The sequence below is a fragment of the Boleophthalmus pectinirostris genome, unplaced genomic scaffold (assembly GCF_026225935.1).
Source record: "Boleophthalmus pectinirostris isolate CB_2022bp ecotype Guang Dong unplaced genomic scaffold, ASM2622593v1 HiC_scaffold_19, whole genome shotgun sequence".
Lineage (NCBI taxonomy): Eukaryota > Metazoa > Chordata > Actinopteri > Gobiiformes > Gobiidae > Boleophthalmus > Boleophthalmus pectinirostris.
Window position 1 is genome coordinate 37566671 of NW_026571140.1, and position 14984 is coordinate 37581654.

At 38.7% G+C, this 14984-nt stretch overlaps 1 protein-coding gene across 1 annotated transcript in view; it reads left to right on the forward strand.

The window, feature by feature from the left end:
- The first annotated feature begins 275 nt into the window (after positions 1-275).
- Positions 276-14984, forward strand: part of hsd11b2 (hydroxysteroid (11-beta) dehydrogenase 2) — a 74966-nt gene continuing 60257 nt past the window's right edge. The window contains exon 1 of the mRNA XM_020934502.2: positions 276-655. Within this exon, the coding sequence (XP_020790161.1) occupies positions 379-655 (277 nt within the window). The 5' untranslated portion in view covers positions 276-378. The remainder of the gene's footprint in view (positions 656-14984) is intronic.

The window sequence follows — 14984 nt, forward strand, 5'->3', positions numbered from 1 at the left end:
ATTAACCGGCTCCTGTTAAACCTTCTTCATTTGAGCACTTTTAACTCACCGAGATATAAGGTTTTTGCAGTGTAGAAACATGTTGTCCGCGCACGGTAATCCACTAATGATTATTTATGAGGAGTACAGCCAGGGCGGACCGTGTGACTTGTGCCTCTTAAACTTTGTATCCGTTTGGCTGGAGATTAAATGCTGCTGGCTGCTCAGTCCCTCCCACTCTGCTCCCTGCCTCTATATATGCTCTGAGCCTGCACAGGGAGAGACAGAGGAGCTGTGTACACCGGCTTCCTTACCACCAAAACACACCTCAAAGTCCCTGCTACTACCGGGACACCCCCTTCCAAAAAAAACCCAAAACAAAACAAAACACCCCACACCATGGAGGACTACACTTTACCATTCGTCATTTACCTGTGCGTGCTCACCGTGTTCCTAGGGGGCGCCGTGAAGAAGATCTTGGCGTCCCAGTTGAGCGGCGCGTCTACCTTCGTGGCGTGGTTAGGTGCGACGGTGCTGGTGGAGAGGCTGTGGGCGTTCTGCTTGCCCGCCGCGCTGGTGCTGGCGGTGGCCGGGCTCGCCTGGTGGGGGTACCGGAACGTGAAAGCCAAGCCGGTGCAGCTCCTGCCGGCCAATGGGAAAGCGGTGCTCATCACAGGTAAGATCAATTTAAAGTGCGCCTCCCGCTGGACAGGTGTGTGCGTTACAAGTCAGAAAATTGTTGGAAATGGTTCTGAGTTGTGATGTTTTGCTTCTGGAGTGGTTGAAAAGTTGTTGTAAGTTTGAGAAAAAAGGAAATGTAGACTCTTGTGTTGAAATTGGTCTTGTTAGGACTGTCAAAATGTTTTTTATTGTCTGTTTGGTAATGATATTTTGGCTCAGTGGATTATTTAAAAAGCAAGTTGAGTCTGTATTGTTGAGTTTAGGTCTAAATTATGTAGTAAAATGTCAAAAACCTGATGAAATTTGGTTGTTTAAAATGCTAAAAATCTGTATCTAAATGCATATTGACTATTTATATTTCATTATTAAGTTTTGTGAGTCTGTTGCTTATGTTGCTTGTAATTTGTGTGTTAATTTAAAGCACTGATCAACACTAGATAATTAGAAATAGGAAGAAAAAAAAAAAGAAAAAAAAAAAGACAAACTAATCTGCTATATCTAGTTAGAATACATGTATTTGTAAAAATGTGACACAAGAGAGGCAGTGTTTTGTATCACGTGATGACACTCAAGTGAAAATGTGAAAAAGTGTATGAAATGTGAAAAATGAACTGTGATTGACTCCGGGTTGGGAAAAAAAAAAAAGTGAGAAAGTATTAAAAAAAATTTTTTTTATGGATTGTATCAACTGGATATAAGTCAAAAAATAAATAAAATAAATTAATTTCAAAAAGTAAAAAATCATTAAAGGTCCAATATTATGCAAATCTGTCTCTTGTGAGCTTTTGGTCATGTTAGAATGTTGTTACCTCATCAAAAACAGAGCTGGAGTCGTGTTTTGTTTCATTCACACATTTTTGAGTAATCCTGGTTTATTAGTTTGTCTGCAACTCCACAGATCAAAACACTCTGATCCACCTTGTGATGTCATGAAGTGGTAGTTTTCAAGTGAACAGCTACGTTTTTTTAAATTTAGTTCAGTAAAGATCGACAATTTCAGGGCTGAAATTAACCAAATGATTCAAGTAAAGGTACATGGAGTTTAAAATCACACAGTATTACCGCATGACATCACAAGGTGGAACAGAGTGTTTCAGTTTGAGAGAAGAGCTCAGCCTAAATATGCAGGATTTCGGTGTTAAACATGTGTGAGTGAAACAAAACACAACTCCAGGTCTGTTTGTGATGAGGAAACATTAAAACATAGATCAGAAAATAGAGTAATATATGACCTCTTTTAAAAAAAAAAGTTGTAGTTATATTTTTATTTACCATTTTGACACATTTTTTCCTTATTCTTTCGATCACGTGCAGAAATATATCAATCCAAGCTCCATTTTACTCAATTGATGCACGTTGTCTTTCCACTGCAACTATGAATTATTTAAAATACTTAAAAGTTTCCACCCTGATAATAATCTGAGTAAATATGTTGTACTCGTCTTATCAAATTCCTGCTTGTTTTCACTTCGTCGTTGTTTTCATTCTTAATGGGATTATAGTGGACGTCATTGTGTTTTGAAAACTCAACTGCTACTTTTACCTCCTTCGAATCACGTACGTTTTTTGTTTTTTTTTACCAAATTCTTTCAAGAAACGCTATAATCTGCTTTCGATAATTCCCAGTAAATCAGGTTTTAGGAGGTCTAAGCAACAGTTATGAGTAATTAAGTAATGTTAATCTTTTAGTGTGACTTTAAGATCTGAGCAGGGGCCAAGATGTACTGTACCCAACCACACTGTGCCAAGCTGAACAGGCAAAGCTGTATCTGGGAAACCTGATAGTCCAGATACGCCTGGCTGGACACAGGGCTTGGGTTTGGGCCATGGTCCACTTCACACGGTGTACTCACTTAAAGGTACACTGAGTAACTTTTCTGCCTGGACTGGAGTGGAGTGGAGGACCTATTTGTGATGAGGTGCTTGTGTTAAATGTTTATCTTGTAGTGTTTTTTTCACAGTTGTTTTTATTCCTCGAAAAACACTGGAGTCTTACCGTGAGTGGGATTGCCTCTCCATAGATCTGACTTGTAATGTACCCTGGTGGTGTCCGTTGCTTGTCTCCATGGAGATGTACACTAGAAATTTGCAACTTTTGATGTTACCAGAGCCGCCTTGAAATCAATCTGCTTAATACACAATTTAAAAAAAATATTTAAAGGTGCACTGTGTAACTTTTTGGTTGAGGGTTAGCCACCTGTCTCCATGGAAACAAGCAGATGGCACCTCCAGCCCAAGTTACAGGTCAGGTTTGTGGAAAGACGAGCCCACAGGTATGATATTGAGTTGTTTGTTTTTAAGCAAAGAGTTATAACTGAGTAAGTGCAAGATAGATTAGTTTAATGCCATGCTGTGGAACATTCCAGCCAGATAGAAAAGTTATTAAAAACAACTGGAACTTTTCTGGTGAATGTTTCACAGTATGACATTAAAGATATCTATCTCCATGGAAACGAGAAGGCGCCAACACAGAATGTAATAAAAACTATAAAACAACGTATGAATAAAAACAGAATCTAATAAAAACAATAAAACAATAAATGACTAAACACAGAATCTAATAAAAACAATAAAACAATAAATGACTAAAAACAGAATCTAATAAAAACAATAAAACAACAATGACTAAAAACAGAATCTAATAAAAACAATAAAACAAGACATGACTAAAAACATAATCGACTAAAAACAATAAAGCAACATATGACTAAAAACGTAATCTAATAAAAACAATAAAACAATAAATGACAAAAAACAGAATGTAATAAAAATAATAAAAGAAGATATGACTAAAACAGAATCTACAAAAAAAAATGTAAACAATAAAAAACATATATCTAAAAACAGAATCTAATAAAAATTTAAACAATAAAACAACATATGACTAAAAACAGAATCTAATAAAAATTTAAACAATAAAAACATATGATTAAAAACAGAATCTAATAAAACAATAAAAACAATAAAACAACATCTGACTAAAAACAGAATCTAATAAAAACAATAAAACAAGATAAGACTAAAAACAGAATCTACTAAAAAAAGTTAAAACAATAAAAAACATGACTAAAAACAGAATTTAATAAAAACAATAAAAGAACATATGAATAAAAACAACATATGACTAAAAACAGAATCTAATGAAAACAACAAAACAATATTTTAATAAAAACTGAATCTAATAAAAACAATAAAATGACATATGACTAAAAACATAATAAAATAAAAACAATAAAACAACACATGACTAAAATATAATCTAATAAAAACAATAAAACAACATATGAATAAAAACAGAATCTAATAAAAACGATTAAAACATATGAATAAAAACTTTATTTAATAAAAACAATAAAACAATAAATGACTAAAAACAGAATCTAGTAAAAACAATAAAACAATAAATGATTAAAAATGGAATCTAATAAAAACAATAAAACAACATCTGACTAAAAACAGAATATAATAAAAACAACTAATAAAATGTCAATATCTCAAACTGTGTCAAAAGCCAAAGTGAACAAGTGCGTTTTAAGAAGAGATTTAAAAACACAAAACACAGAAGCGGCCTGTCTAATGTGCAAAGGCAGACGTTTAAAAAATTAAAGATGGAGAAGGGGCGGGCATAAGTTTGATTGACAGTTGACAACACAGAGATTTAACATGTGGGTCAGACATCGAGCCCATTGTTTTGACCCGGGTCCTGTTGCTCCTATAGACTCCTGTGACGTTTAATTGGATTTACTGAGATTAATGGTAAAGTCCAAACATACACCGATGCTTTTAATACAGCTATCTCGGTCCAGACAGTGTAATCTTACCTAATGAGCCCGTCGCTGTAATCCTTTTTTAATTTGGGCAACTAAAGGGCCTGTCCCTGATTTCAAACTATTAGTCAAGAGCAAGTTTTAATATGAACTTTAAGCCCCGCCCACTTTGTAATTTCCCGCAACTGTAATATTGCAACATGACAGATAATCAAGTGTCTGGGAGAGTGTCAAGTAGTTAATTTCAGATAAATCTTAGCAACAACGAGCCTGATTGGATGAAAATAGATGTCTGCTGTTTGGTATCTGGGTAGATTTTAGATTATATATATATTTTTTGTAGCTTTATAACTATTTTACACCGCAAAAACAATATCTAGTCAAGTTTAGATGATTGAATTAAAAAAGTTTTATCATTATTTGAGTCAAATTCACTTGACGAGTAAAATTATCTGCAAGTAGAACAAGACTTTTTTGTACTTAAAATATGAAAATACATCTTGCTACACTTAAAATAAGAAAAAACAACTTATTGCACTTCAAATAAGAAACAAAATCAAATGTTGTTTGAATGAAGAAAAACAAACTTATTCCATTGGTAGATAATTTTACATGTCGACTCAAATAAAGTAAAATGTTCTTAATTTGAGTCATTTTAACTTAGCTAGATATTGTTTTTTTTTCCAGTGTACAGGTCCTATATTACACAAAATGTACTCTTGTGAGCTTTAAGTCAGGTTATAATGTTGTTGTGTCCTCAAAAACATATCTCGAGTTGTGTTTTAGTTTCATTCACGTGTATTTGAATAATCCTTTATTAGTCTGTCTCCAAAGTTTTAAAAGCTCTGTTCTACCTTGTGATGTCATGAAATGGTAGTTTTCAAGTTAGCAGCTACATTTTTTATTTTATTTTTGTTCAGTAGAGATTGGTTAGCCAGGCTGGCGGCACCTAGTGTTTCTGCTCAATTTCATTTCTCTACAGCGACTAGGTCAGAAATCAGAATACACTAGACGGTTTGCAAGAACCCCGTGCACTGGCCAATCAGTACCAATATGGAACAGCACAACAGTAAATAAAGCGGTGGTAAGATGGATGTAGACAAAGCCATAGATTTTGTGTTGGCAACAATTCCTGAGATCAAGAATTTGAAGCCAGAACAAAGAGAATGTTTGGTGAATTTTATCAAGGGGAAAGACGTTATTGCCCTTTTTCCGACGGGATTTAGAGCATTACATAGATCACGACCAAACAGCAGCGATTGGTTAAATTTTAAAAAAGTACCCACCTACCATCGAGCGAACGAATCCTAATGCTGCGAGGTCAGACGGTTTCCACAAAGTGAAACCGGCTGATGAATTGGGCTAAAAATGGACAATTCCAGGAACACAGTGGAGCACTTCCTGTATTACCACATGACATCACAAGGTGGAAGAAGTTGGAGTGTTTTCTGTTTGAGAGAAGATTTGGGCTTAAATCTACAGGGTTTGTGTGTTAATTAAACCTGTGTGAATGAAACAAAACACAACTCCAGGTACAATTATGTTTGCGATGAGGAAACAATATTATAACATAGATCAGACAATAGTGTCATGTGGGTTAATGCATAAAGTAAACAGAATTTATCTTGACAATAATAAATCAAAATCAGGCACTGGCCCTTTAATCTGCTGGGTTTGTTGATGCATGTGCCGCAGATCGAGACGATAAGAGCGCACGTGTATTTAAGCTTATTGAGGTATTGAAAGCAACGAGCTGAAAAACCTGTTCTAATTTACAATAGATTCAACACTGTGGTTTGTGAGTTCAGACTGAAGAAGATTGTGCGCTGGCTAAACTAAGCTGAGTTTCTGAGGTTCTTACAGACAGGAGATGGTGTCCTAGTTTATAGAGAGGAAATTATCTTGTTGGTTAGTTTAGTTTTTAGTTTAAAGCTTCACTACGTAACTTTTATGGTGGAGTGTGAGCTCTGTTTCTCTGATCTGTTTCTCCATGAAGATGATATTGCTTTGTCCAGAATGTTCCACTGTATTAAACTTGATTTCTATCTCCATGGAGTCAAGCAAGTAACGCCACTGTGCAGGCTAAGTTACAGGTCGGATCTGCGGAGAGGCGAGTTCACTCACAGTACGAACGCGTATTTTTCAAGGTATTTTAGCAATAAAAGCTCCTGCACTTGAGTAAATGTAAGATACGTTGCATGCAGTTCTGTGGCACATTCCATCTCCATCGAAACAAGCAGGTGAGGGACTCTAGACCTCAGAAAATTTACATAGTGAATCTTTAAATATGGAACACTGTCTTGAATAGAGCTCAGAATTTCAAAGGATTTGCCTCAAGGGGTCACTCCATCCAGCTTTCTCTCCAACTTAAGTGCTACGTTTGCAGCTTTCTGATCAAAAACTTCTAAATCTATGTTCAGACTGCAGCCTGAAGTGACCCAAAACCGATTTTTTCGCCCCTATGCGACCTGGATACAGATCCGATTTTTTCAAATGGGGATATGTGCTCCTAAAACCGATACATATCTGATCTTTTGACATGCAACTTCAGTCTGAACGGCCAGGTCGCATTCATCCCACCTACACGTCAGGCTCGGCATCTCGTCAACGGAGGGAAGGCGAGGTTAAAGAGTTTGTTAATATTTGTGGGGATTGGTGTATTCAAGATAAATTGGAGGGATCTTAACCAGGAACCGTGCAGTTTTTGAAATGATCACCAAAGAAATGTCCAAGTGCGGCTGCAGACGGTCCTGGCTCCAATGTCAACAAAAAATAAAGAGCCTGCGAGTCAAATATAAGGAGGCTAAAGTCTCAAACAAACGATGTGGATGTGTAACCTGTCCATTTTACGAAGAAGTGAAGCACACTCGCTATGTGTGACGTCGTTGTGTCCTCCAATGCACATGCAGGAAACTTTTGGGGCATTTAAAGTTCACAGTGGAGATCACATACAAGTCACATTTAATTGGAAATGTGAACGACCTCGCAAAAAAAATCAGATTTCTGTTAAAAAAAAATCTGAATTGAGCATTAAGCCCTGCAGTCTGAACATAGCCTAAGTACCTGCTGTCTTCAGTGACCTCTGTAATATCCAGTAGTTGGTGACATCACACATGACTGCCCTGATTACAGCTGGGTGTTTCTGATTGCAGGAGCGGAGTTTGAAGTGTAGATACCTTTTAGATCACACTGTTCCTTACGCCTTCAGACCCAGCCTCTTCCCGTCACTCAAGTACTGCTCAGTTTAGAAGAAAGTCATGGGGTTTAGGATTTCAGACTACACTTTTCTGTTGGATGACATAATATCATTTGATTATTGACATCAGGAGGCTCCCCAAAACCACAGAGACTTTTGTCCTGCATGACCCACATCCAGTCTCTGCGTGCATGTTTTAGTCTCCTGTCTGGTGCAGCAGTCTGTCTCGCATTTGAAAATATGAATGAAACACTGCGGTCCCTCTGCGAGCCTCATATCTGACTTTCAATCCGTGTTTTTCTTGGTCCTGTTATAGAGGCATTGTAAAGAGATCTCCTCCACTTGTTTTATGGCAGACCTCCCATAGACTTTGAACGGAGGTGTGGTCCAAGCTTCCTACTGGGCGCCCCGCACAGGAAGCCGTTTGATCCAGAGGAAGCTAATGTAGGTTACACAAATAAGTGAGCGAGCAGATGTAGCTCCGCATCAGCCAAAGTTACCCCCGTCTATGCTGCTGTATGTGGTCTGCTTGTTCTATAGGCATGCATAAGAATGAATGGACTCGAGAGAAAGTGTCCAAGGAGTTGAGTAGAGCTCCAAGATGAATAACAATCAAATCAAAACCACAATTTCACTGCGATTTAAGTACCATAATCTCTAAACTAAAACTTGACCCTGTTCACGTCTACAGCAGGAGGTCAAGGGATCAGCAGATATTTTCAAACAAAATCTGCGACAAGTGACAATATCGTGGAGTGGTCAAAGTCTTTTAAAATATGACATTAAAGAGTCAAAATTAAGGACTTTTAATGTGGAGTTTTGAAGTTCGTAAACCACTGACAGTAAACAACAACACAACAACACACCAATGCCAAAATAACTTTTTGAAACTGGACGTGTCTAGTTGTTGAAATGGACAAATTATTTTTAGTTAGAATGGAGAAATAATAGTGGAAATGGGAAATACTCCTACTCCTACAAACTATTGATGTCTTAGTCTGCATTAAAACTTCTAATCGTGTAGTTTAAGTTCAAATGTCATACTGTGGAACATTCCAGGCAACATGTGACGGATCTTCCACCTGAAAAATTACATAGTGTGTCTTTACTGAACACAAACTTTCACTGTCATAAATCCAGCACAATTCCTTAGCAGTCTATGTCCCACACTCACACCTGCACAACCGAACCGAGTCAGGGCCCAGTGACGTCATCATACGGCGCTGTTTGTTTACATGTTGCGCAGCAGAGCTTTAGCGGAGAAAATAAGTCCAGCGGCAGAAAATATCTATTAAATAGTGAGACAGATGTGCGTCCTCTAATGATACGTGCTTCTTCATGAGTTTATATATATAAAAACAGTGCAGAGGATTGAGAACAGCTGGAGACGAGAGGCTGCAAAACTTCTGTCTCTGCCACAGTCCTTATTGAAGGTAAGCGCAAATTTGCCCTGTGTTTTGGAGCGGACTTTATTCACAGTTTTCCTCGTATGAGTAACATCAGCGCACACACAGAGTTCATATAGTAAAGTCGTGTTTATGTGTGTGTGTGTGTGTGTGTGTGTGTACATGAGCAACTGTGCCGTGTTTTGATCCACCTCCTCCTAACCACCACCTAGTGCCTTCGCTCAATTTCATTTCTCTCCAGCGACTAGGTCAGAAATTGGAATACACTGGATGGTTTGCAAAATCCCCGGAAGTGCGAGTTCGAGCACCAACCAATCAGCGAAGTCATATATTCCGTGTTGTCAACGATTCACGAGATCAAGGATTTAAAGCCGGAATAAAGAGAATGTTTGTTGGATTTCATCAAGGGGAAAAACGTTATTGCCCTTCTTCCTATGGGATTTGGGAAAATCTTAATATACCAGTTAGCTGCATATTACATACATCACGACCAAATAGCAGTGATTGGTTAAAAGATAAAAAGTACCCACTTACCGTTGAGCGAACGGAATCTAAGGCTGCGAGGTCAGACGGTTTGTACGAAGTGAAACGGAGTAAAACCGGCTGATGAACACAAGCATACTGCACTTTAGGGGCAATCCGTGCACCCTTAAACGGCCTATATTACGCTATTTTCTGATCTGTTATAATGTTGTATATGTTATAGGCTGAGTTCTCTCAAATGGAAAACACTGTTCCACCTTGTGATGTCATGTGGTAATACAAGAAGTTCTCCACTGTGTTTTTAAACCCATTTGGATGATTTCAGACCTGGCAGCCTCCACTAAATGTAAAAAGTAGCTGTTAACTTGAAAACTATGGCTGTCACAAGGAGGAATAGAACATTTTGAGAATTAAAGTTGTACACAGACCAATAAAACAGGATTACTCAAACGTGTGAATGAACAAAAACAATTCCAGGTATGTTTCTGAGGAAGTAACAACATGACATGGCTATATATAACGATAATACAGGTATAATTTGATTGCATCATGTTGCTATTTTCAGCTAAAGTTGTTTACATGTACAGTATTTTCAAGAGTTTTATATCCCCTGTATGAGCCACATATAGCCTTAGAAAGTACTTTTATTTCATAATCAAATATAATATAAGCTATTGTGTACACTTCAGTCATGCCTCACGTGTGACCTTTGAGTGGTTTTGTTGTGAGGAAACAATTTGATGAATCACATTGTTGTACCGCATTTCTGCACGTGCTGGTTCAGGAATCCAATAACAGCAGTCACATGGGTGTCACATACCTGTCTATTAAAGGTACACTGTGTAACTTTTTGGTTGGAGCTCCATCACCTGCTTGTTTCTATGGATATGTCACACTGGAATGTTCCACAGTATGACATTAAACAGCTCTACTTTACATTTATGCAGTTATAGATGGTTTTATAGCTTAAAAATACTTAGAAAACGAGGCATTCTGACTGTGAGCGGGGTCTCCTCTCCACAGATTTGACCTGTAACTTGGTCTAGTTTGGTCTCCATGAAGATAGAAAAGTTTAATGCCATACTGTGGAACAGGCGAGGAGAGAGAATTAAATCCTGGTTTAGTCTTGGTTTAGGGCCTGGCTCCACTGCATGCGTCAGCGTTTACGTGCGTAACCTTGCGAAACCGCAGCCATGCGTCAACGCAAAGGCGGCTCCACCGGCAGCTACAGCAGTATACGTGCAGCTCTGGCTCTGTGTTTGTCAATGGGAAGCCGATCAGACTTGCCTGGGGCAGGAGTACATTGTGCTGATGGTACAAATACAACCAAAGATTCATGCTCTCTGTGTATTTTGACTGGGATACGTGCCTACGTTTGCGTAGAGCGTCAAAAAATAGGATAGATCCTATTTTCTGAAATCTACATGTGCATGACGCACTGCTCCATACGTGCGTCTAGCGTGTGCAGTGGAGCCGCCCTCATTCACTTTCCATGCATTCTAAAAGTTACACGTCCAAATGCTGCAGTTTTTACGCTCGCGTAGAGCGAAATACGCGTGCAATGGAACCAGGCCCTTAGACCTGATTTTAGTCCTGGTTTCGTCCTGGTTTTAGACCTAGTTTAGACTTGATTTCAGTCCTGGTTTAGTCCTGGTTTTAGTTCTCTCCAGAGGTTGGGGACCCCTGATTTAAAGGACATAACCTTAAATGGTGCTAAATCTGGTATTTTCAAAGTAGAGACCAGAAAAATTAGAAAAAAGAAATCATCTCTGAAGGAGCGATGCAAGAAACACAAATGTTCAAATCATTTCATATTGGTCAGCATAAAGATTTTGTCACTTGTAGACTCTGGGACAGTGGAGTAAGGAACCAAAAACTGTAAGTAAGAGTTCTGTTACACTGTCAAATATTTATTACTGAAGTAGAAGTTAAAGTAAGGAGTCAGAAAACTACTCTGAAAAGTACAATTCCTTTAAAAACTACAGAAAATGCAACTATCACCCCTGGATACTAATATATGCAAGAAGAAAGAGATGAGGAGATTTCTTTTTTGCTTATAAATGTTGAATTCTTCAGTCCACAGTCCATGAAACACTAACTTGGCCAAAACGACTTGACTTGACTTAACTTGACTCAAAGCGGGGCAGGGGCCAGACTAAGGCGAAGCTAACACCTCATCAGAAATGGAGCAGAGCCTTAAGCCTCGGATTGGCTGAGCAGCGGGTCGTCTGCTGCCATGGCAACGCGTCTACAATCTCCCAGGTGCACGCGAGCGGCAGCTGAACTTGACCCTGTTCACGTCCGCAGCAGGAGGTCAAGGATTAGCAGATATTTTCAAACTAAAACCGCGACAAGTGACAATATTGTGGAGTGGTTAAAGTGTTTTAAAATATGATATTAAAGAGTCAAAATTCAGGACTTTTAATGTGGAGTTTTGAAATCTGACACAGACAGTAGAGGGCACTACTGTGCACCAACACCAAAATACCTTCTTGGAACTGTGTCTAGTTTTTCAAATTGACTAATTATTTTTAGTTAGGATGGGAAAATATTGGGGGAAAAGAAAATTCTGCAATGCCAGTGTGACCCAAAGAATCCATGTATCATTCGTTTATTTATTGGAAATAATTTATTTGGAAAATACGAGAGACATTTCCACAGATATTTCATCATAGAAAAGGATTAATGTAAGTGACGTTTTTCCTACATCACGGCACTTCCTACTGTTGTGAAAAACTTCTATCTCCAGTTTAGAGTCAACTGCTGTGGTCAGATGTGGGCTGCAACGTCCTTCTTCCGTGCGTTAATTCAAATGCGACACAAAGAGCCCTATTATTTAACATAGGAAGTCTGAAGTTTGCTGAGGTTTGCGTCTTAACGTCACGTTGGCAAAAGTTTTCAGGGCTTCAAGCAGGAAGTGCGGGCTGAGTGGTGATGCTTCTTGTTTGAATGAGGTACACAGAGGTACAATAGGTAGCCTTCTGTACACTGCGCATTACGTAAGAACAGGCCTGAAGAGAGGGTGAATCCATTGAGGATAAAAATCACATGTTTTTTTTTTTCGTAAATCTGCCTTGAGCATTAGAGACTATATGGAAAATGGAAAAAATGTCCTTGTGAGATTGCTAGTTATTTATACTAAATTTATGTAACATTTTTGAGTTTAGAAATGGTTTTATTGGTTGCACATCGCTCCTTACATGACCATGAGTCCATGCTCTGACCATGTTCTGCATTTAAAAGGTCCATATTACGCTACTGTCTGATTTATGTTATAACAAATTTCTGTAATCCATTGCTTTTTGCTGTAACGTAGTAATATTACGGCATTACAGGAAAAAAAACTTTAAGATTTTACTCGGTACAAATGTCAGTCACGTGCGTTACAATGCTTTTTTACAATTACAGTGCTGGATTGAAGTGGTGGGTTTTTTGTTTTTTCTTCATTCAAATTCGCTAAAATCACCACGACTTCAGCAGCAGTGAAACGCCATCGTTACGGTTCCAAATGTCGAGACGGGCTCATAGGTGCGCCCGCGTAGACCGTCGGGTGACTGCGGGCGAAAGGACCAGCAAAGAACTCCACGCCGCACGAAGCTAACCGCAGCCGATGCCCGATTGTGCTTTGCGGACACTCTACTTCTCTCAGGGATGGTCCTAGATTCCAAGTCCTAGTCCAAGATTAGTCCTGGTTAAGACCTGGTTTAGACCTAGTTCTGTCTTGGTTCAGCTCTGGTTTAGATCTGGTTTAATTCTGCTTCAGTCCTCGGTTCAGTCCTGGTGTAGACCTGGTTTAGCCCTGATTCAATTCTGGTTCATTTATGGTTTAGTCCTGGTTTAGACCTGGTTTACACCTGGTTTAGACCTGGTTCAGTAGTGGTTCAGCTTTGGTTTAGTCCTAGTTTAGTCCTGGTTCAGTCCTGCTTTCGACCTGGTTTAGTCCTGTTTCAGTCCTGGTTAATTTCTGGTTTACTCCTTATTCAGTCCTGGTTCAGCTCTGGTTTTGTCCTAGATTTGTCCTGGTTTAGTCCTGGTTTAATCCTGGTTTAGACCTGGTTTAGTCCTGGTTTAGTCCTGGTTCAGTCCTGGTTCAGTCCTGGTTCAGTCCTGGTTCAGTCCTCAGTTCAGTCCTGGTTTAGACCTGATTCAGTTGCTGTTCATTTCTGGTTTACTCCTGGTATAGTCCTGGTTTAGTCCTAGATTAGTCCTGGTTTAGACCTGGTTTAGTCCTGGTCCAGTCCTGGTTCAGTCCTCGGTTCCGTCCTGTTTTAGTCCTGGTTCAGTCCATATATGGTGCAAAAGTTTGGCTTCTACTAATTATAGGTTAAAGATGTAATATTTTGTTAATTTTTGTTGCAACGACCCCAACTTCTCCTCATTCAGAAACCCACACATGAAGAAATATGAGTTAAAATTTAAAGTCACATACTGCAACTTTTGTGATTGTCGTCCGGGTAACGGTGAGATTCAAACAGGTTCTCGATCCAGGCAGAAAAGGCTGCGTCACAGATGATGATGGATCTTGTGCAATATTGTCCATGATTACAGCAGTCTCTGTGTTGGACTGAAAAGCCCCGGCAGCAGTCTCTGGGTTATCGAGTTCTTCTCTGAACACGCTGAACTTAAGCTGCGGCCGTATCCTTGTCACAGCTCCATCCCGTCTGCTCCCGGACGCTGAGCGAGACCGGGCCTGGTTAGGACTTTGCCGCTAAGAATACCAGGTACCAAAATGGGGCTCCGGGAACTGTTGTTGTGTCCTTGGGCAAGACGCTACACCCACATCGGTAGTTTTCAGGCTCTAGAAGATTAATTTCTATAGATTACATTGTACTTTCACATGAAATATCCAAAAAAGGTGAATTCACAAATGTTTAGTGCTAGTGCTGTCAAGCGATAAAAAAAAATTGAGAGATTAATTAATTATGATCTGTAATTAATTAATCTAATTAATCTCTTTTTTAATCTCACCTAAACATTGCTGAGAAAAGCCTTCAACTTGAGGTATTTTCATTTGAATTCATTATTACATTATTTTCATACTATCATTAACGTTTTTATATAAGTATTATCATAATTATTACTATTACTAATCTGCATAAATAAACTCAACTTTACAACATAAACATAACCACTTTAGAGCCACATCAGCCCGTTTGAGATTATAATGTGTTTAATGCAGATTTGTGCAAGTCTCAAAGAAACGAAACTTAAAACCGCATGGCTCATTTGCATAAACTAAGTGGAGAAAAAAGAAAAAAAAAACGCTCTTGTGCACTGATGTGGGTCAGCTTCTGTTGGACTAAAGGACACGACTCAGTGGAATATAGATGTTCTTTCTGTGACAGAGGGATGTTGATGCTGAAGGTGAGTCTGTTCTGTGTCTGTGTCGTGATGTTTTCAGAGATCAGATGTGTGCAGGTTTATCGTAGATACGGGCGAGAACGGGAATGAAAATTAGGCTATAATTCTTTG